At 54.7% G+C, this 21,628-nt stretch overlaps 1 protein-coding gene across 1 annotated transcript; it reads right to left on the bottom strand.

Moving 5' to 3' along the window:
• Positions 1-4,916: 4,916 nt before the first annotated feature.
• EIF4EBP1 (eukaryotic translation initiation factor 4E binding protein 1) lies at positions 4,917-12,469 on the bottom strand. The gene is made up of 3 exons (XM_052806394.1): positions 12,229-12,469; positions 6,543-6,713; positions 4,917-5,328 (listed from the first exon to the last, which is right to left on the bottom strand). Exons 1-3 carry the CDS (start codon positions 12,374-12,376, stop codon positions 5,297-5,299), a joined length of 351 nt encoding a protein of 116 aa, XP_052662354.1. The 5' UTR covers positions 12,377-12,469; the 3' UTR covers positions 4,917-5,296.
• Between the last annotated feature and the right edge of the window lie 9,159 nt (positions 12,470-21,628).

A 21,628-nucleotide genomic window follows, 5' to 3' on the forward strand; every position in this document is an offset into this window, starting at 1 on the left:
GCAGCCCCGACTCCACATCCCCAGCCCAGCCTGATTATCCCCAATCCACATCCCAACCGGCAGATAAACAAAGCGTGTCTGGGTGTCCCCGTCCCCCCCCCTCCGCACAGACCCTCCCCTGGGCTGCTTACATATTCCAACAGCGTTTCACACTGGGACCATCCCGTCATTAGAGGGTCATTTGCAGGAGTTGTCAAGGGTGGGCAGGGAGGTGTGGGGCTAACTCCTGGCAGGAGGCAGACACACACAGAAATCTAGAGATCTGGGCTTTTGATGAAATGAAATAATTTTTTTTTTTGCCTCTTCCTCTGCAGGTTTGCTGCTCCCTCTTAAAAATTGTTGTCACACCAGCAGTGAAGCCAGGAGGTTCCACTCTCCCAAGCTCACCAGTTCCTCACCCCCCAGGGTCCCCCCTCACTCTCCCCAGCCCCCTGCGTCCATCAGCCTTGCTGGAAGCTGTATCTTTGCGATCTCTGCCCCTCCATCAAGCCTGTTTGAAATCGAACAGCGGGTTCAAAAGTTGTCGTGGGGCAGGGGAAGGCAGGCAGCCGTTCCCTGGGAAGAGCCGGGTGGAAAAATAAAGGCTGAGATTCTAGGGCTGTAAGGAAAACATCAAAGTGTGGACAGTGACAATAAAGCTGCACCGCCGTGCTTAGGCAAGGTATCTGCTAGCAAGCCTGGCTTTGCAAGGCTTGGCCTGTGAGCGGACACCTAATCTCTGAGCAGAGTGAGCTCTGCTGCCTGGCTCTTCTCCTGCCCCAATACACACCAGCTGCGTGACAGAGGGAGCCCAGACACGCAGGACAATAAAGCAGGGGGACAGCTCCAGCCTTGCCATGGGGGTCCTGCCCGGCACGGGCTGCCCTCCTGCAGGCATCCCCAGGCCCAGCGCTTGGCACCCTTCCAGCGACCGGCAGGACCCTTCAGCATCCCAGGGCCAGAGACGCTGCACAGGCAGTGGGACAGCAGGAATGGGACACAGAGGCTTTTGTCCAACTCCCGCTGCACAGCCAGGGAACAGTCTGGCTGGCACGCGCGGCCAGACCCTACTCTTGTACTCAGAGATGCTCCTGTGAGCCTTGCCTGGGCAGAAGCTATCAGTTTTTGCACCAGTTTCTCAGTGGGAGTTTTGCTGCAGAGCAGAAACCCTGCCGCGAGCGCTCGGGCAGTGGAGCATCTCGTTGCCCTCCCAGAGATGCCGGGGAACTGGCAGGGTCTCTGCTTTTGAAAGGGCTTTAGCATGCTTACACATTGGCATAGGAAAGATGGAGCCTTCCCGATGCAGGGAAGGTTTTCCAGCAGGGAAAGTGCCCGGGGTTTTACGGGAGTGCTGCCTACCAATGCTGCAAGACTTGGATGCAAGGCAGCGACTGCTTGGGGAGCACTAGAGCACGGGGCAGCTGCAGCCTGGCTGGGATCAGGATGGGGACCTGCGACCCTGCCTGCCTCCCAGCTTCCCTCACCATGCGCAGGGCCAGACCCTTGCAGCCCACACACTCTCCTCAGAACACGAGCAAGAGCAGCGTCTGCTGCCAGCAACGGCAGCAAGTCACAGCCACCACCTGCCCGCGCCTCGGGAGGAACAGCACATGGTCAGGGAGGGAAGATAGGCACGGTTTACTTTGGACGCATGAGGGAAGAGCGAGTGAGAACAAACAGACCAAAGGGCTTATCAAAGGCCCAGGGTAATATTTGTACAAATGGTGGATTAAGGCACTAGCTGGGTCAGGCGAGTATTGTTCGTCCCGTGACCGGGATGCGGAGCAGGACGCAGGCACGCTGGGCGCGCTGCTCTGCCCTGCTCGAGACAAAAAGGGGCAGGGATGGAAAATGCAATGACAAAGCCAACACTTGTCCCTCGGACCTCCCTGGAGCATCCCAGCTGTGCGAGGCAGCCACCCACAGCTGCTTCCCCTCCTGCCGTGCGTGCAAGGGCAGCCAAGCAGCAGCCTGCGCTCGCCTGGGGGCTCAGCCCATGGCAAAAGCAGTTCCTCAGCCTTTTAGTGCAAATGCTGGGTGAGGAACAAACCCCACTCAAGCAGGGATCTGCCGTGGAAACGCTGATCTGCTCCTTACATGGCTTAGGTGAGCTTGGAGCGCTAGCAACATGAATGCGTACAGGAGGTGGATCCAAAAATGCCCGGCAGAAGGATGCGGCACTGGCTGGAGGTGTAAGGGAAGGAGGTGAACTGCAAAGTACCGGACCAGGGGACGCTGAGACCGCACAGTCCCACGCCACCGTTGGTGGAGAAGTTCCGGGCATGAGCTTGGGACAAATTGCACCAGAGCAGATGCACACAAGCACCACATCACCGCATTACGGGTTCACAGCTTTGGTAGCAACTTGCTCTGCCCCCAGTGACTGCACTGATGTGCCCATGGCCCCAGGGCCCTGCGCTGAGAAGCCAGCAGGAGCCCTGACCCTCCCGGACCCCCTCTCGCACCTGGCCGGGTGCTTTGCAGGGTGCTCTCCATCCCTCCGAATTATCGGCTATGAATTGCTTTTGGAGGCACCTGGCGCTTTGATGCTCCCCCCAGATCTACATAAGCATGCAGATACCAATGCAAAGCTGTCGAGGGCATGGACTAAATACTTAACACTCACAGCACTTGTTACCCTCTAGTACAGGGGTGGGAGGGAACAGGATTTAAAAGCAGTACTTGCAATAGCTGACACTCACACCCAAAAAGCCAGGCAGCCGCTTTTGTACCGACATAAAACCCTGACACCATGAGGCTCCCGTTCACGTCTGGGCCACTGCGGGTCAGAAACTCACAGCAAAAAAAGCAGCAAGGCTGAAATCAGCTTGTTTCTCCCCAGAACGCTGCCTGGACATGCAGCCCTTAGCTCAGGATGGCACCACCACAGGGGCACCCGGACAGCTCTGCCACCCAGGTCAGCCAGGGTCACCGGCACCGCATCCCCCATCGAAATCTCAACCCCAGTAATGCAGCAGGACACTGCCCAGTAAAGGGAGCAGGCGCAGAGCGAGCGCCAGATCTCACAGCTGCTTTGCAAACAGCAGCCCTTGGCCCCTGCCCGCCATCCTGCACCAGCCCAGCGCCCTGGCTGGGTACATCCAAGCCACGCAGGCAGGCTGCCAGAAGGACAAGCATGTGGCAGGGTCTGTCTGTTGCACAGACACCTCTATCATTTTCAGTATTTTAAAGGTAGATAAAGTGGGCATTATAGTTGTGGAAGGGTGTCTCAGGAGACTAAGAGGCATAAAACCCCATCCTGTTTATAGAGGTCCTTTTCCAGCGAAACCTATTTGCCAAGGGTTACATCAATACAACTCCTCCAGTTGTAAAGCCACACTCAAGCAATAATTACAAACATTTTGGTTAGGACAGAGCAGGAAAACAAGCCTCAGCACTGAGTGCATAGACTGTTATTGCAAACACCCCACAAGTCTGTCACAGCTTTTTCAGTCTTCCCTAAAGTAAGTGGCTTTGGACAAATTAACGTCAATATGGTAAGTTTTCTTAAAACCACATTTTCTGCTGCCTTCCCCAGAAATCAAAGCTGTAGGTTGCTGTGATGTGTGGTAACCAGAGCAGGAGGGCTCCGAGGACCTGAACTGCTGCGCAATGCTGTCAGCAATACAACAGCCTAGTAGTGCCATTTCTACCTGAAAATATTAATTTAGCAAGGAAGTCAGTCTCAGCTGCAGGTCACAGCACATATTCCAGCAGCCACAGCAGCTCCCTTCTAAGTGCACATCATAACAAAACCCAGCAACTGGTACAGTGTTGCAAGACTGATAAAGTGACACCTGAGGGCAATAAATTTGAATCTGTTCCCATTAAGGTTTCAGAGAAACACTTAATCTTATCTTAAAGAAATGCAAGTTTATCTGCAGCAATTGCTTTGTCTCCCTTTGTTCTGTTACTCATTATTAAAGGCTTACATATCATGATGTCACAATTGAGCTTAATCAGCAGATATTTAAATGCTGTCTACCAAGACTGATTTGAACAGTCATTGTCTTTTAGGAAGTCTGAGGTTTAGGCCATGTCCCAATATGCATTCTCCTTCTTTGAGATGCCTCAACCACCATCACCACCAGATGCCACCATCCACACCACCTCCAAAGCAGTTATGGAGCAGTCTCTAACACTGCTGTGTAACACATTTATTAAACTGCACTGAGAGTAAAAATGTAGATACTTGCCCTGGCAGCCCATGTTGAACACTCCCACAGTAAAGTTACTTTGTCATATGAAAATTCCCCTCTCAAAACCAAACAGGCTTATTTCTAACCTCCCAGTTAAACCCTCTCTTTTCTTAATCCCTGCCCACCAAGTTACAAAAAGGAGAAACAAGCGTAAAGCAGCATGAAAGTTCCAGCACAGATCAAAAACCTAGCAGAACACATAGTTAAGCACTCACCTGCATGCTGGAAGAGATCTGCTATTCTGGGAAGTGGGGATTGCAGCACAGGAGCTGGAGGCTCAGTTTTTTCCCTGGCAGGACAGGAGAAGGCAGCTCAGACTCAGGGACCCTCTCTGCAGTGCTCAGCTACAGGTGGCTCCTATTGAACCAATTTCAATCACTTCCACCTGTAGCCTGGCTGAGCCCTGCCCCTCATCAGGGATGGTAAGAAAAGGAGCTCAAACACCTGCACCATGACCTTGCAAAAGAACCATCTGGAAACACACAGTGGACAGTTTTTGCTAGCTATTTCTGGAAGCACACTCAGAGCACATTGAAACTTCCTGCAGTGACCAGGTGTTGCACATGGGACATACACAGATGTTTTGCCAACAGGGCTTAAGGCATCTCAGCCTTTGTCTTTCAGGGGAAACCCAAAAGCACAGTGTTTATCTGAAGGCTATACACAGGACCACCCAATCATTTTTTCTGCAACAGGTTGGTAGTTTCTTGCTGGAATGAATAAAGGACAGAAGCCACATTTATTGCATTAATCTCCGTACCAGGAGACTCAAAATGATTTTTATTTCTCCCTTATATTGCGTTTCTGTAACTTTTACAGTATTAAAATGATTAACAAAAGCATAAAACTGGAAACAAAAACAATCATTGAGAGTGTCTCCTCCGGCACTCCAAGGCCCATCATCAGCAGGGGCTGCGCTTGTGTATTCGCACCCACACAGAGAGGCTGAGACTCAGTCCTTCTAACAGGACGCACTCTGTTCTCAGAAGGGAATAAACTGCCTTTCCCAGGAAGCAGGAAGGCACTCAAGGCATGGGCTACTTTTAAGCCTGGCTGGTGGGAATCCTCAAGACAAGGTCCTGGTTCTTCACTGGATAAGCACTCTCAGGGCACGTGCTTTAGATATCCATGTCAAACTGCTCTTCCTCACCTGTTGAGGGGGACAAAAACCACAAATGAGTCCTCAAAGTTTCACATTAGACACCAAATATTTTATTGAAGAAACAACCATCAGCTGTGCTTCAGAAACATGACAGTTTGGACTTCGCATTGATGACAATCACTGGTTCTGTTACCAAAGACACAAAAGCATATTTCACAACTTATTATCTGTACAGCTGTTACCACAGCTCACACAATTTGACAGGATGCCAACATGAGCAGCGATGATCTATTCCTGAGACAGGGCTTCTTTGGAAGAGTCATACCCAAGCTGGCATCCAGCATGCAGCCTGCATTTCAGTTTGCCAGAGAATCCAGTGAGCCACTAAAGGTCACAACTGTGTGTAGAAAAACATTAAGCAATACTGACTCTGGAAAGATTTTGCTTAGACTGAGCATGGAAGCCAACTAATGAGCATTCAGATCTTTATTTTTAGACAGAAGATAATCGTACTCAGTAGTTTCAGGTTGCTTCAAGAAGTGATCTCACATAACTTTAAAAAAAACATTCAAGAGCAATACTTTCTCATGTTGCTACTACAGTGCCTTTAGTTAAGTGTTTGTGTGCACAGAGTGGCCAACAACCTCTGTTCTGTGGACTAACCTCTACCTTGCTATCTTACACACTCCTGCAAGCTTCTACTGAACCCACTAAAGACAACAACGAATACTGGATAACTGATATATACAAAGAAGGTATTATATCCTAGCTACATAATTGAGCTCACTTGTATACCAGAAGCCTCGGTGTCAAAAAAAGAGCAGAAGGAATTTACAAGTCAGGCTGATATTAAAAACCCCAAGCAAATCCTACTCTGAATTGTAAGCTGATCTTTTTGAAAAATGCAAAGCAGCTGTGAAACAGTCCAGTACAGAGGCAGGCAGCAACAGCTGCACCCATTCTCTCACCACAGAATTATTAATCCAGTAGCAGTTTCCCAAATGCTAAATTAATGAGAATTAAGTGATTATAGTAAATTATACTTAACTAACTGAAAAAAGTCACATTACTGGGAACCACAGCAGACCCTAATAGCCATGAGAACCTAATTACCTAGTAACATCAAGCACACTTTAATTTTGCAAGAAGTTATCAGAGTATTGACCATAGCTCATAGGGATTTCCTGGCTCCATTCCATGTGTAAACTTTGGTATTTCTAGGAACCAGCAGTGCACTTCACCAGTTTTTTGCCTGTGCTCACCTGTGCTCACTTTCTCATCACAGTTTTGGACATGGTTGTTCTCAATCTTCAACTCCTCCACATTTGGGCTTGTAACTCCTGGAATGTCCGGAAGGTGAGAAGGTGGTGTTTTGGCAACTGGAGAATTGCGGCACTCCATCAAAAACTTACGATCATAAATAATCCTGGTACCTGGGGGGAGACAAAAACACCGTCAGATTTTAGCATTTTGACACATGAATACAGCTGGGCCATCTTCACAGCTAGATGTGTAGAGCAACAGCAGGAGTCATATTTAAAGTGTTACCTATTATTTAGTACTTACTCTGTTCATTTTGTGCTACCTTACAAGAAAGCCAGATACCATTAACACTGTATTTGCCAAAAAAAGGTATGAAGTATCAGGTAGCCAAGTAATAGCTAATGCTACCAGTCTGCTGCACAGAAAGAACAAGACTCCAAAACCCGGACCGGTGCCACATGCAGCAGATCCAGCCCTTTCTACCTAACCCAAGGTCACAACACCACCCACAGAAACCAGAGTAGATTGAATTGAATTTCTGCTCATGAACATAACAGGCTTTTGTAAGTTGTCAGGAGCTGAAAACTGTAGGTAGACACAAGCATCAGGTATACATCAGGTAAAAGGACAAGGCAGTGCCTCCTTATGTCACTCTGACCATTGCCCAGCAGAAATTCCTGTACAGGCATTTGCTTTTGCATACGAGGTGCTGGCTGTCCAGCACAGTTACATGGCACCTTTCAAAAGGCTTGAATACAGAGAGCTGTTAATGCCCATCTGTTTTAATGGTTAACCAGACCGCAGCCTACCCTCCCTGCCCTGTGTGGAACAAGCCAGCTCCAGCACATTACAGCAAGCCTCTGCAGGAATAGAGCTCGGCTCCGGGCATGGATTTCTAGGAATACCACTGGACTGAACAGCCTGTTCCTTATAAAGGAATTGCATTGGAAGAAGCACAGAAACCACACACAGAAAAGGGATCCCTCCAAACAGACCGCAGCCTTAGCCCATAAAGTACTGGAAAACAATTTTTTCTTTCCCCAAGAGGAGGACTGCAAACCCTCTCTCTGGATCAGGCCCTTACTGCTCTGCTCCTGTTCCAGCAAGAGGGAAAGGCAACTTCTTGTGCACTCCCTGAAAAGCATTAACTAAAAGTACATAGGTGCAAGCAAACAAGCTCCCATTAATATCTGTCCTGGAACATTAAACTCACTTTATTTTGAAGCATGGCTATAAAATAATGTAACTGGGTATCGTGTTTCAAGAAAGTTCTGCTAGTGAGTTCCCAGAACACTGAAAACCTTTTCACTAAAAGATTTTGAATTTGAGTTGCTTCACTATATCCAAGAGGAGATCTAACCCAACACAGAACTGTGCTCTAGCAGTTCACTGGATTTGAGAAGGCAGGCAGCTCATCTGTGAGTTCCTGTTAAATTCCTGGGAGGTTCACAGAGGCGAGGACGGGGCTTCCTAGAACTGCAGCTCACGTACCCAGTATTAGGAGCACAGTTCAGGCGGACAAGAGCTTCCACGCCTGGTTCACGTTCCTCTGACAGTCACATGCCCAGAGCTTATGAAAGCAAACACCCTGCAGACAGCCGGAGAAGGACACCCAGCCTGGGCTGTCAACAGGCACAGCCCAAGGCCATAAATGGGCTCCTTCCAACACGTAAAGCTGAGTTAATAGCAGCTCTCCTCCTGTTGTAAGGGAGGTTAGTATGTATTTAGTAGGAAAGACTACACCCCATGGGGACTGCTCTGCTCCCTGAAAGCCCTGGTTATACCATGGCTTCAACACCCAAGTGCCTCGCTGTGCAGCTTGGGAAGTCTGGATGAGAAGTTGGTTCACTTTGAGTATTTTCATCGGGATGAAACACTAGGTTTGAAGAAGTGTGCAGTACATTTTTCCTTTCCTGCCAAATACACCCCTGTTGCTCCAGCCCTGACAGAGCACAGGCACTGTGAGCTGCGCTGCTCTAAGGGCCACCCCATCCCCATTGAAAGAGCCAACACCTCCGTGGCCAAGCCAGCAGCGCTGGAGGCAGCTCCTTCTGCGACAGGCACTGCGAGCACCAGCAGATCACCACTCACTCTGCCTTGCTCACGGCAAGCACCACAAGCACTGCAGCTCACCATGCATCTCAGCTCTGACAGTCTGAGCTGGCAGGACTCCCCAGATACTACTGCACGTGGGCTTTACTTAAAGACAATGTGTGTGCGTGCCCTCGGCAAGTGGGCGAGAAGCCAGGACAGGCACAAAGGGAATACTGAGAACAGACTATGCTTAAAGGTCACACATCACCTTTACATGCTCTTCTGTGCTCCTTCACACTGGGTTTTTTTTTACCTCTGCTGACTGCTGTAAGAAAAACAGCTACTGCATGTGGTGGCAGAGGACAGGGAATTTCTTCCCTTCCAGAGGGGTTCACAGAACCCAGAGAGATCTGTGAAGGTAGCTGAAAAAGGAAAATCACGTCCTTTTCTCCAATTGCTGGCATCAAACCAAGGCCCAGAAACCACAGGGAAACACTGCTCACTCACATCAGTCCCACGGTGGCCTGTGCTGCTCCCTTACTACTGGGATTAGAGGGAGGACGCTTCAGAGCATCACAACATGTGACTTGTCTGCCCTCCTCAGAAGGGCCCCTTTTATCCAAACCGCATTTTAGGGTGTCACTTCAACACTTCTGGAGACTCAAAAGCAGCCAACCCTGAGAACTTCATCTCAGCATTGTGCAGAGGAGGAAAATCTTGTGGTTTTGACCACAAGCAGCAAAGCCAGACCAGAGTAAAGGTGGTAATGAAAAAGCTGATCTACAAGTGCCTGACGACTGGAAAAAGGAAGTGTTCCCCTGCTCTTTCCAAGTCAATACACTTGGCTGTTAGATGCACGTAACTTAACATACTGTAGCTGTGCAGTACCATCTTTTCAAAAGCCTTCAGTCACCCGGCACTGCTGCTGTGGGTTTCTGGCTCGGGCACCAAGCCCTTTTTCCATCACTCACATGCCCAGTGCTGCCTACAGCCAAAGGGATGACTTCAGAGATTACAGTCCTCAATTCTTCTCCGAAATTAGTCAGAGGTTTCACACAACAAACTTGATTTGCTTTTCTTCTGATTCTTCAGATTTAACCTACTGCTTTGCAGGAAATCTCAGACTTTTTTCAGTGGGCTACATATGCTGAACATTTTCAACAACAGGACCTAAACTGAGTGCTTCTGAAACACAAGATTATTTATTTTTACAGCAGTCAGGGCTTACATGCAAAGGAGTAATGCAAAGTATTCTGCCCAAATCAGTGGCTACATGGGTTAGCAGTAAACAGATGAAGAGAGCACAGCCCAGGAAGCACAGAGGCTCTCCAAGTCCAAGGTGGCCTGGCCCCAGCACTCTTTAAAAAAAGTGATACTTCAGTGCATTCATCTGGGGAGTTTGGTGTGAAATGTATTGATAATGTTTTCATGAGAGCTCTTCCAGACTGTACGGGACAAGGAATTCTTTCCAATAGTGACCACAAAGGCAGACCAACAACCCAAGGCTAACAGCTCCCCACCCTGCCCCAGTCCTTCAGGAGTTTTAAATCATTCCTCCTTTCAGCACCCAAATCCAACACCTGAAGGCAAACAGCCAGCACCCACAGCCAAGCCTCAGCAGCACAAGCTGGGGACAGACTAAAGCACCACGCAGTCACAAGAGCACTGTGGATTTTGCCAGGTGCGCACACCCTAACAATAAACACAATTTGTGTTTCTCCTCCACACTCCAGACATTCATTAACTCTCCAGAGAGAGAGATGATAATCCTGGAAGGCTCATTACACTGTACAACACTGTTAATTGTTCATTTCTATTCTGTTACTCAGAGCACATGAATATAGCTGAGAAAGTCATTCTCATTCTCCTATCTTCCATGGCATAATTACTCTAAGTGCTATTTAAGTACTTCAGTTATTTGCTGCTTTCAGAAGAGAGAGAACATATGGCAAAAATAACACAAGAACTTCAGTTCCCCAACCAAGCTTTTCTGCACAAACACAAAAAAACCAAGTGAGTCAGCAATGATGACTTCCCCCTTCTCTCTGAATTTTAACCCCTTAAATATTGTGCTGTAAAGAGACCAGTAGGTCTGAGGAACAAACAAAACATCATCCACTGCCTCCCATTTAGTTTGTTCTTTTGGCTGAACTTCAAGTACAGTTTCATCATTCCTGCTGCTCACATTGATCTTTTATGTAGCAGTATGGGGGAAAAAATTCTTAAAGGTATGGAAAAAATTATCTCAAACCACTGATCAGCAGGCACACAGGCAGCTGCCGTAGCTGGAAATACACACAACTGATCTGGTGCCCGGTGTCATCACCTGGAACAGCAGCCACTTGTCTCGAAAGCCAAATTACTCAAAATAAACAGACACTCACTCAAGCAAGCGATGCGGACGCAAAACCTTTCAGGTGGACAAGCCCTTTAGGGAGCTTTGCACATTACGTCCCTGCCGTAGTGTGTGGAGACAGAAGACACATGAGGCATAGCTAAGATAAATGCTAAGCTTACAGGTTGTGTACTTGGAGCCCCCCTTAGCTGCCTCCACTCCGAGCAGGCAGCAAGCATAGTTAAATCCCTCAATCAGTTTATTTTTCTTACTTGAAGATCAAATCCCTGAAAGATACCACTCCTGGCAGTCACACACAGCATGGCTATCAGGGCTGCACAACAAGACTTGCAGCAAAGAAAGAGGGAACCAACCCACTGTCTTTCTGCAGTAGTGGAGCATGGCACTGTCAGAAATTAGAGTAACTTGGGACAAGAAAAAAAAAAAAAGGCCCCAGGGTTTACTTACTGCCAGAGGAAACAACAAATATTAGAGATTAGAATTAATAAGTAACCCAAATCAGAGGATGGGTTTGCTCCCTGCAAGGCTACCCAGGAGCACACACCGCAGCCTTGTTTTTCAGCACAGGCACCCAGGCAGATGCTGTTTCGCTGCACCAGCTCCAGCACGCTCTTGGGAAGGTGGAAGCTCCCCAGCTCCTTTATTTTCCCTCACAGTGCAGCAGTGGCCAAGCTCCCAGGGAAAAGCCTGGCCCTGGGAGAGGAAACCCACCCCCAGCCAACACATGGGGCTCCCAGGTCACCCCCACAAGATGAGAGCCCCCAGCTCCACGTCAGCCCTGGAGTGAGAATGCCCACGCAACTGCTGCTGCCCAAATGGGGGTCCTTCCCCCCCCACACCACCTGCAGAAGAGCCCCCCCCCCGTATACTCCCCAATCAGAGCAAAAGCCTAACCCCCCAAACACTTAGTCAACGTGGGAGCCACCCCCCCATGTCCCCATCTGAGTAAGAGCCCCCCCAAGCCCCCGGGCAAAGCAAGGCCTCCCCCGCGCCGCTCCCAGCAGACCTCCGGACAAAATGAGAGCCCCCCCGCTTCCCTGCACGATCCCTCGGTCAAACCGAGAGCCCCCCCGCACCGGAACAGGACCCCCCCAGCTCCCCACACGCCGCCGTGCCAACACAAGGGCCTCCCTCCGGTAACCCCGCACCGGGGCAAGAGCCCCCCCTCCCTCCCCCGAACAAGGGCCCGTCCGGTTCCCACCACAAAACCGGGGCCACACCCGAAGGGCTCCCACTCGAGCATCCCCCTCCCCCCCCCCCCGTGGGGAGAGGCCTGGCCCCGGCCCGCCGCTCACCGCCCGGCGTGGTCCCGAAGACGGTGCCCCCCGGCGTGGTGCTGTAGTCACCGGGCGGCAGCGGGGCACCGTCGGGCAGGGCGAGGCACTTGCCGGGGCCCGGGATATCGCGACTCGGCGTCTGCCCCTGACAGCAGCGGCCCGACATGGCGCCGGGACCGGGGCGCTGCTACTGCTGCTGCTGCTGCCGCCGCCCTGCCCGCCCTGCCCGCCGCTTCCGCCCCCGGACACGCCCCTTCCGCCGTGGGGCGCGACGGGAAATAGAGTGAAGGGCGGGGTAGGGGGCGGGGACGAGGGCGGGGTTTGGGCTGAGCGTGGGCGGGGCTTGAAGGGGCAGGGCTTGGGTGGGGCGGGGCAGGGGGCGGGGCGCGCCCGGGCGCAACGGCGGGTCCCTGTGCCCCCCCGATCCTCCCCCCCCCTCCAGCGCCTGTGCCCCCCCCCGCCGTGCCGTGCACCCAGCGCCATGCAGTGACCCCACGGGGTCCGCAGGGGGATGCTGACAGCGCTACCCCCTGCCTGCTCCTGACGGGGGTCCTAGCCCCCCTGTCGTCGTCCCCCGGGAGTGCCCCCCCCGCTTAGTGACCCCCGCCTGCCCCACGGGGGGCGTGCAGCTGGGGTGGCCTCTGTGGGAGGTCCCGGGTGGTCCCCGTGTGAACCCTGCGGGGACAGATGTCTGCCCGCCTGGGTGGCAGCCCCCCATCCCAAATGGCTCTGCCGCCTCCGGGGCGGGGGGCAGGGAGAAAACGCGGGAGGGGCCGGGGGGGGGCACCCAGTGCCTGCACATGTGGCCGGCACCCCCCACGCCGTGCCCCCGAGGGGTGCTGGGACCCACCCTGAGCAAGACTGCGGCTGGGCTGCCCAAGCCTCCGGGCAGTGAAAAAAAAAAAGTTTTTTTTTTCTTAAAACTTTGTTAAATAAAATATTTAAAGAGAAGCTGAAGTGCAGAAGGAGAGCAGGGTGGGTTGGACTCGCTGTGTGGGACCCCCCAGGCTGGGCAGGGGGGCAGAGCTGGGGTGCCCAGGGATGAAGCCCTGGCACAAAGCCTCTCTGAGCAACCCTGGGCAGGGCAGAGCCTGGCCCCCCCCCCGAGCAGGACCACCCTGCTCACAAGTGTGATGAGTGCTGGCATCTCAGCCCTGCCTGCCAGACAGAGGGAGAGGGGCTCCCTGAGCTTGTCAGAAGGGTGGCATGGCCGGGAAGGAGGCAGACCCTCACCAGTGCCCCCGCTATCCCAGCCCGGGGCTTTGCACCCAAGGCAGCCAATGCCAACCCCTCACCGTTTATAAGCCGAGGGCCTGACCCTGCCTCTGCTCCTTGTTCTCCCACCGCAAGCTGTGTTACCTGCTGGAAAAAAGCCCTTCAGTTCTTCTTTGCTCCCCCAGCAGTGACCGCAGAGCTCCGCTGACCCATACAGGGACACTGCTCCAGTGCTGACATCTGCCGATGGCAGGGAAGCAGGGAGCCAGCATGGATGCCAGCAGCGTTTCACCAGCGTTTTCGCCTGAGTTGGAGAGCCATGGTGGTGGCCGGGACTGTGGCAATAAGCAATCATCCCTGGAAAGGGGCCTGGGGCTGCTCTCCTGGCCCAGGCGGTGGTGGGACACAGCCAGCCCCTCTCCTGCCCAAACCCCTCCAGCACCCCGGCTCCAACGGATGGAGCTCGGCTGCCGCACGCCGCACCGGACCCTGGCCCAGGGCCTGCAGCCGGGCACGGCCAAACGGGCAGCACCTCGCTGCCCTCCATCCTTCCCTGCCTGCTTTGGTCCATGCCTGGCTGGGGCAGCCCCCGGCCAGCCAGGGCTGAGCCAGCTCCTGCAGCTCCCCGACCACTGCCCCATCCCTGTGGGATGAAACCTCATCCCTGCGGAGCCATGGTCCGGCCCTGGGGTGCTGCGGGGTCCCCAGGGGGGCTCTGAGCCCTTTCTCCTGGGCAGCATTTGTGTGGCCAGGGCAGTGGTCTCCTGCCAGGTTGGGGTATGGAGAGGGGTGCTTCAAGGGCTCTGCTCCCCAAGGAGCCCCGGGACCCCGAGCAGGCTGCAGTGTCCCCCAAGGATCTCCGGGACCCCAGACAGGCTGCGGTGCACCCCAAGGACCCCCGAGACCCCAGACTGGCTGTGGTGCCCCCCAAGGACCCCTGGGACCCTGGGCAGTCTGCGGTGCTCCCCAAGGACCCTCGGGACCCCAGGCAGGCTGCGGTGCCCCCCAAGGACCCCGGGCAGGCAGCCCTCACCCTGTGCCAGCTGCTGAATCGATTACCGGGTGCTGGGGCAGGAAAATAACATATCCGGCCGTGCCGAATGACATCAGCAGTGACCCCCAACCCAGCAAGGCATCCCGCCACCAAATAACAAGGTCCACTGCTATTTCCTCCTCCTCCTCCCAGAGAATGGACCATTACGGGGTCAAGGAGCCGGGGGGGAGGTCAGGGTTTAAGGGCACATCCTGGCTGGGACGGAGCAGGGGGCCATGAGCCCCCGCTTCATCGGGGCATCTGCCCTGGGTGTCTGCAGCAGGTCAGGGAGTGGGCAAGGACTGACTGCAACAGTAAGTGGGGGGAGAACCCTCCAGGGGGGTCAAAATCCCCACAAAATGCCCTTTCTGGAGATGCCCCTTCAGGAGACCGGACGCTTTCTGTCCTGCAGAGATGGCTTCTCCACGCCCTGAGACCTTCAGGCACGTCCCCATGGAGGGGTGGGGGGCTCCCACACGGCACTTGGGGTGCCCAGGAGACCCCAAAAGGCTGCAGCAGAGCTGGGCAGCACAAGATGTCCAGTCCCCATCCTGGACCAAGGATGCAGATGCGCATCTCTTGCTGCCTTTGGTGAACTCTGCAGAGTTCCAGCCCATTGTAGAGAACACGCTGCTCTCCCGGGCTGGCAGCGATGTCCTTCCTGGACTCTGCTGATACCATCTTCCCCGCTGGAGAGACCTCCCCAGAAAATAGCTGGCACCAAGCAAGTTGGTCCGGGATGCACAGCTCAGAGCCCTAACAATAGCCTTTCCTCCTCATCTGTCTGTGTCTCCCATTTCCCACACAGGCTGGAGATGAAAAAAAAAAGCAAGAAGAAAGAAAGGGGAAACCACCTGGACCCAGGGCCAGGGAACAACCAGCCCCAGGCAATAAATCGGTGATGTCTCCCGGGGGGAGGCAGGACCCCTGTGCTGCCTCTCGCTGGGATGTCCGGCATTTCTCTGCGGTTCTGTGCATGGGGATGGCACCGACAACCACCAAGAAAAGAGACGAAGGGGGACGTGGGGAGCCCAGCCCTGCCACAGCATGACTGTCCCAGCGCCTGTCGGAGCTTGGTGCTCCCAGCAGCATGCTGGGGATTAGGGATGCTCCTGGCCGGGGGGTTTGTGAGATGCCGCCGGACTCCAGCTCCTGCTGCCCTGGTGCTGCCCGCTCTGTGCTGGCAGGCAGGGAAGAGGCATCGGGTCCTGGTGTTTGCCTGCCCATGCTACCAGCACTTGCTGGTTACAGTATATTCATGTCTAGGGCATTTTATCTGCTCTTTCCCTGGGCAGCTTTGTCATCCTCATGTGATACAAGGTTATCGCCTTATTGCCTTCTAAATCAGAACAGAAGTGCTTCTCATAGGTGTCTGTCTCTTCCCCCACTCACCAGCAATTGCAGTGTCTTTGCTACTGACCTGGTTTAAATCACTTTTAGCTGAGCAGGGGTGGCTTTTTGTAAAACACTTGTTCCCCTAGCAGCTCCCGGGAAGGGAAATCTGTCTTATAAGTCATGAAATACTCAAGTTCACATTGCACGCGCGACGACTGGGGGCTGCCGAGGTGAGCAGCCCCCTTCTCCGCTGCCCTGGCGTGAGAGCAGCCTCCCGGGACGGGCAGCGAGGGGCAGTTCCTGCCCATCCCCGGGCTATCACCGGTGGCACTTCCACCAATACTAACCAGGCTGCTGATTACAGGAGGGTTTGCTGCAGACAGGAAGAAAATAAACTGAGGGGAGGATAAACTTCTGCATGGTGGGCAGCGGGGACTGGCGGCTTTCATCTCGCCCCATCCATCATCTCCCCATCTGCATGGCTCCCATGCAGGAGGACTCGTCTCCAGCCCAACACTGCACCCCGTCTCTCCTGTGGCTGGGAAACCCAGCTCCAGCCCCACGCAGGGTGACGGTGGGTCCCTGGGTGCTGCTGCCCACGGCCCCAGCGACCCCCCGACGAGGATGTCCCTGTGCCTCGGCATTTCCACCCCATCCGTGTTTACATTCCCCTCCGATTGCCAGCGGAGATAACGACAAACCCATATCCACTTTGCCCGCCCAAGGGCTGTTTGTGCAGATAAAAGTTGCCCCTGGTAAACAAATCCATCCTGCCCTCCGCCCTGACCGCAGCGCTCGGGCAGGAAAACCCTCACCAGAGCTCGGCAGGACCGTGGCCCCCAGTGTCCCTGTCCCCTGGGCACGGGTCAGGACTGGCACTTGCTGGGGGTGTTCAGCACCCCAAAACGCACCCGTGGGACATGTCGCAGCACCCCGGTTCATGCTTTTGCAAAGGAAATTTGGCAGAGGTGGGGACGTCTCTGCGGGCTGGCACAGCATGGGCACGCTTGCCACCAGTTTCTCGCACAAGGCACGGTTCTGCTCACACCCACACCAAGCTCTGCCCCAGACCAAGGGGCTGCAGGGACTCTCCGGCACTGGGAACTGGGGCTCTCCAGCTGCTTGTGGGGGGAAAGACTGGCAGAAATGACTGCAAGGGAAAAACAGAGCAGGGAGAGCAGATGGCACTGAGTCAGACTCCTGGGATGCATCTCTGGGTTGGGAGGGAAGCCTTTGCCCATCGGCCGCGAGCTCACATCTGTGCCCTTTGCACGGCACCCGGCATCCCTCTGCCATGTGCCGTTTGGCTCCAGCCTGCTCCGTAGATGGGGCTGGAAGCTGGCCTGGAGACGGAAAGTATTCCTGAGCAATCTGCCTGCCCTTCGGTACGGATCCTGTGCTCTTCCCTGGGGCAGAAGCAGGCAAGAGGCAGTGTGGTTGGGCAGGCTATGGAGAGGACACAGGTCCCTGCGCAGCCACCCCGGCCCTGGGGTCCCAGCACCCGGAGCCCTCTCACTGCCCTTGCTCACGCTTCAAGTCACTTCTGGGAGCCAAAAGGCCCATGTGCCAGTTGGGAAAAAAATATTCACTGGACCTTTCCTGACCTCGGAGGGGCTCGGTCCCTCTGCCAGCCTGGCAGCTCCTCCTGGCAAGCTCCCCGTTCTTACAACACCCTGCCCTGCCCGGGCAAGCCACCGCTGCCCTTCGTATCCACAGAAATGCCTGGACAGGGAAAGGTTTTCATTCCCTGCCTGCACTGGGAGTAATGTGCCCTCGGCAGCCCGGCCGCCCCGCGGCTGTGCCGAATCCCATGTGAACCGGGATGCTCAGGCAGGTCTGCTGCAGGAGGTGAGGCTGAGCTGCCAGTGCGGGTTCTGTCTTCAAGGTTTGGAAACTGGCTTAGCTTCTGTCTCCTCCTCCTCCTCCTGGCTCCCACCGCATCCCCCACTGCTTTCGCGGCAGCCACAGAACCTCCTCATTCATCTTCTCGTCTCTCCCCATCTAAGGCACGCGGGAGTGACCGAACAACAAGCTGTTTGCAGTGCTTATTGCTTAAGCATAAAAGCTGAGCTCTGAGTGTGATGTGAACTATGTGCCGATGGAAACACCCACCTGCGTGGCATGCCAAGAGAAACGGCTGGGCTGAAGGTGCTGTGGGTGCTGGAGCCGGGCTGGGAGAGAGATGGGCTGTGAAAGGTGGCTCTGGGCAGCGATGAGGGCACCTGGAGCTGTGAAATCTTGCTCAGCTCCCAGTCCAGGGGAGGGAGTTTCACCTGCCTGGGGGGCAGAGGGACCCGGACCCCCTCGCCGCCCCGGGGTTCTCCATCCCGGTGGGCTGGGTGCTGGGACAAGGTGTGGGGGTAGCCGCTTCTCCCAGCACCTGGACTTGAGCTTCGGGATGCAGTCTGAGGGGAGGAACCTTTTCCCCATTTGCTTCCCTCAAGAAGGAGGTTTCTGAGACGTGCCAGGGAGGCAGGAGGAATGCATGGGTTAAAAATAACCACCATGGCATGGGAGCCACCGCGGCGGCCATGGCCAGAGCTGCAGGGGAAGCGCCTGACCTCCTTCTCCTTGTTGTTGTTGTTGTTGTTGTTTTTCCACCCTGCAAACATCACGGGCTGGAAGCAAACACAGCCCAGGGGCTGCGCAAGCAGAGGCCAGCCCTTGCATGGGCACGATGGGTGCAGGGTCAGGCCCAGGAGGGGACCGGGGTGCTGGGAAGCAGGAATGCTGTTAGGCGGTGGGGGTACAGCTGGGGGCTTCAGCGGATAGTGCCGGGGCAGGGAAGGGGGCAAAGGAGGGGCAGAGGGATGCTCTGCGGGAGTCAGCCGTGGGCAGCACCGGGGGTCTGACACCGAGGTGGCACGTGTCGGTTTGGCCGGTGTCCTGTGGCCGTGGCCGGGCTGGCAGGCAGCTCCGTTCGGGGCTGCTGACGCTCGCTCCCTCCCCGCAGGAGGCCTCCCTCCCTGCCCGGCTTCGCCCAAAACACGCTTCTCTCCCCAAAGCGGGGCCGCACCCTCACCCTCCTGCCCTGCGGCCAGGGGCAGAGCTGGGGAAAACCACCGTCGGGATGCTCCTCTCTTCCTCGGAAATCTCTGCCTGAAAGCACAGCTACTCTCAGATATTATTTTTGTTGCTGACGTTTTTTCACGACAGTTTCCACACTTTTTGTGAAATCAGTACCAATGTTATTGCAAACTTCTCCCTCCTTCCCTCCCACCCCATTTTTCTTTAGCAATAGCTGCAGGAAAACCAGAAACGATGGAGTATGAGTTGTGAAAACTTCTGTAAAACCTTTGCAGATCCCGGCAGCAGCACAAGGACTCTCACTTCTCCGGGTACCTGCGGCTGGAGGGAGATGGGAAATGTCGGAAACGAAGTCCTGCTGCGAGGTGTGTTAAAAATGTCAGAAATTGGGAATAACTGCCTGCAGGCATTGCTCTTGCTGCAGGCTTTCCTCACAGCAACATGGGAAAGAAAACAACTTTATTATGATTTTTTTTTTTTTAAATCTAAAAACATAATTGCACAGGGATTTGGGGGGCAGGAGAAGGACCTGAGATTGCTTTAGTGTAGCCTTTGACACTGGCTGGGTTTCAGGATCTTGATGCCCCTTTCCCTAATTCTCACAACGCTGCCGTAGCCTCGGGAAGAGCCGCAGCCCCAGGACGGCGAGCGGCCGTGCCCGGCCTCGGGGCTGCCCGCTCTGGGCAGGACACGATCGGCCTCAGCAGTGAGATCCGTGCCTCCATCTCCTCTCCGGTGGGCAACGATGCTGCTCACCACTGCAGGGGGTCACAAGCTGCGTTCACCACATGAGGTTTCCCACCCTTCCAGCCCTGTCTGTCCCCCCAAAAGCCACGCCGGGGTGCCCCAGGCGAGGAGAAGGGATCCCACCAGCCCTGCCCGGCCCCATCCTTCGCCCCGGAGGGCACCACGGCTCCCTCCACCAAAACCGTATGTCCGTAGGGCAAAACACTGTGGGAACGGGCTAATAAACAGCAAATCGAGTGACCTCAGCCCTGCCTGCGCAGGCAGCCAGCAGCGGGCTTTGACCTTCTCGGTACCCAGGGTACACTCTGCCTCTTTCATCATTATCGATGCATTTGCTCCCAGGAGCTTCGCTTGGAAAACAGGATGTGAGCGTGTGAGATGGCTGCTCGCCCTCCCAAATACGTAGGAGCTCGGAGCCTGCCGGGATGCTCCCGTGCCCACTGCTGCGGGAAGCAGGGCTTGCCCCGAGCCGGGACGGCAGTGCTGGGGCGCGTGTGCCGGCCGGGGGACCAGGATTACCCCCGTGCTCTGCCGTGGGCTGCCGGGGAGACTGTGCTAGGGTGGCAGCCAGGTCAAATGAGTTATGAGACATGTGATGGGTTATAAGCTGCCCCAGATGCAAAGCACGAACCTTGCTTAAACCCCCGTAAAGGTGATATATATGCTGCCCTGCACATATTTTTTTTTTTTATTGTTCTGACACAGAGAATTTTTGCCTTCCTGCCACTGCCTGTGCCTGAGCCCCAGCTGACACGATGCTATGGCTCTCAGAGCTGCGGTTGCATTTACCAGGGGAGGAGAGTTTATATAGAGCCGAGAGTTTATGTAGAGCTTCCTCCAGCCTTCCTGGGACAGGCAGTACCCAGCGGGTTAAAGCTTCATCACAGCGTGTTTATGTGCTGACAAGGAAACATGATGACAGATAATCCCAAACAACTTCAAAGCAAGATTTGTGAATCTGATATGGAAACTATTCCTAAAGTCTCAGTGTGGAGAACCCCAGACTAATTACCGCTGTGGACATTAAAGGCAGAGCAGGACCCATTGCCAAAAGCCCAGTGCCTGGCCTGGCCCCGTGCCCACCCCGCCGAATCCCAGGCTCCCGCCCCGTGCCGCACCGGGCGGCCAAGGGGATTTGGGGTAAAATGATGCTCCTTGAGCAGCTCTTGCTTAAGCAGAGGGTAGAGCATCACATGGTCCTCACCGACCTCCTGTGCTGTCCCCAAGTGTCCCCCGTGGCCCTGGGTGGGTGGGCAGGGTCTTCCCTGCAGCCAGGACAGCCCCATGTCACCCCTTGGCTGTGCCAGCCCGCCCAGCAAGAGGGGGTTAATGCTGAACTGGAATGCAGCCCCCTCCACTTGGGAGGCATTTAGGGCTTAGGGAGGGAGGGAAAAAAGAGGCTGGGGAGGTGGTGGGACCTTGGTGGCAGCCAGCAGTATGGTGGGTACTGGTGCAGGTACTGGTATGGTGTGTGGCTTTGTGTTGTGGATGGTTCTGAGCCCGGGTGGGTTTGCTGCAGAGGGGATGTCTCATCAGCCCCACGTAGCATTGCAGGGTGATGTGGGTCTGTGGGGTCTCTGGGCAGGGCTTGCTCAGAGCCCTTGTGCTGATGGGGATGTGGGGAAGCTGCGGGGTCCTGGGCTGGTGGGACTTCTATGCTGTGCAGGGAAAGTTCGCAGCGGTGTTAGTCCTGCCTGCAGAGCCTGAGCCTGCTGCCCTATACCTGCCTGGGTGCTTCCCCAGAGGGTTTGCATAAGTAAATCATATCTCAAAGTTCTTGAGGGCTTTAGTGGTCGCTCAGGCTGCTCTGGCTAGGCTGGGGCATGTGAGCCAGGAGGAAGGGTGCTGTCATGTTCCTAGAGTGTGTGTGGTTTCTTGGCAAAATGCTTTTTGGAAACCTGGTGGGGGAATGAGTGCTGACGAGGCTGTAGAGGTGTGGTGCCCATCCCAGAGGTGCTGGGACTTGCGGCTCTCCCAGGCTGTGGTGGTGAACCCCTCCAGCTGCCCTTGCCCTTTGCTCTGGGCTGGGGACTTGCGCCAGCACAGCTCTGGCTCTGAATT

This window comes from Harpia harpyja, chromosome 13, assembly GCF_026419915.1.
Source record: "Harpia harpyja isolate bHarHar1 chromosome 13, bHarHar1 primary haplotype, whole genome shotgun sequence".
Taxonomy (NCBI): domain Eukaryota; kingdom Metazoa; phylum Chordata; class Aves; order Accipitriformes; family Accipitridae; genus Harpia; species Harpia harpyja.

What these genes read in the sequence shown, in the direction of transcription:
- EIF4EBP1 (XM_052806394.1), bottom strand. Translation starts at nt 12,376, where the DNA reads ATGTCGGGCCGCTGCTGTCAGGGGCAGACGCCGAGTCGCGATATCCCG. An exon ending in CTTCGGGACCACGCCGGGCG is followed by an intron (nt 6,714 to 12,228) that starts GTGAGCGGCGGG and finishes GTCTCCCCCCAG; the next exon opens with GTACCAGGATTATTTATGAT. An exon ending in TGATGAGAAAGTGAGCACAG is followed by an intron (nt 5,329 to 6,542) that starts GTGAGCACAGGC and finishes CCCCCTCAACAG; the next exon opens with GTGAGGAAGAGCAGTTTGAC.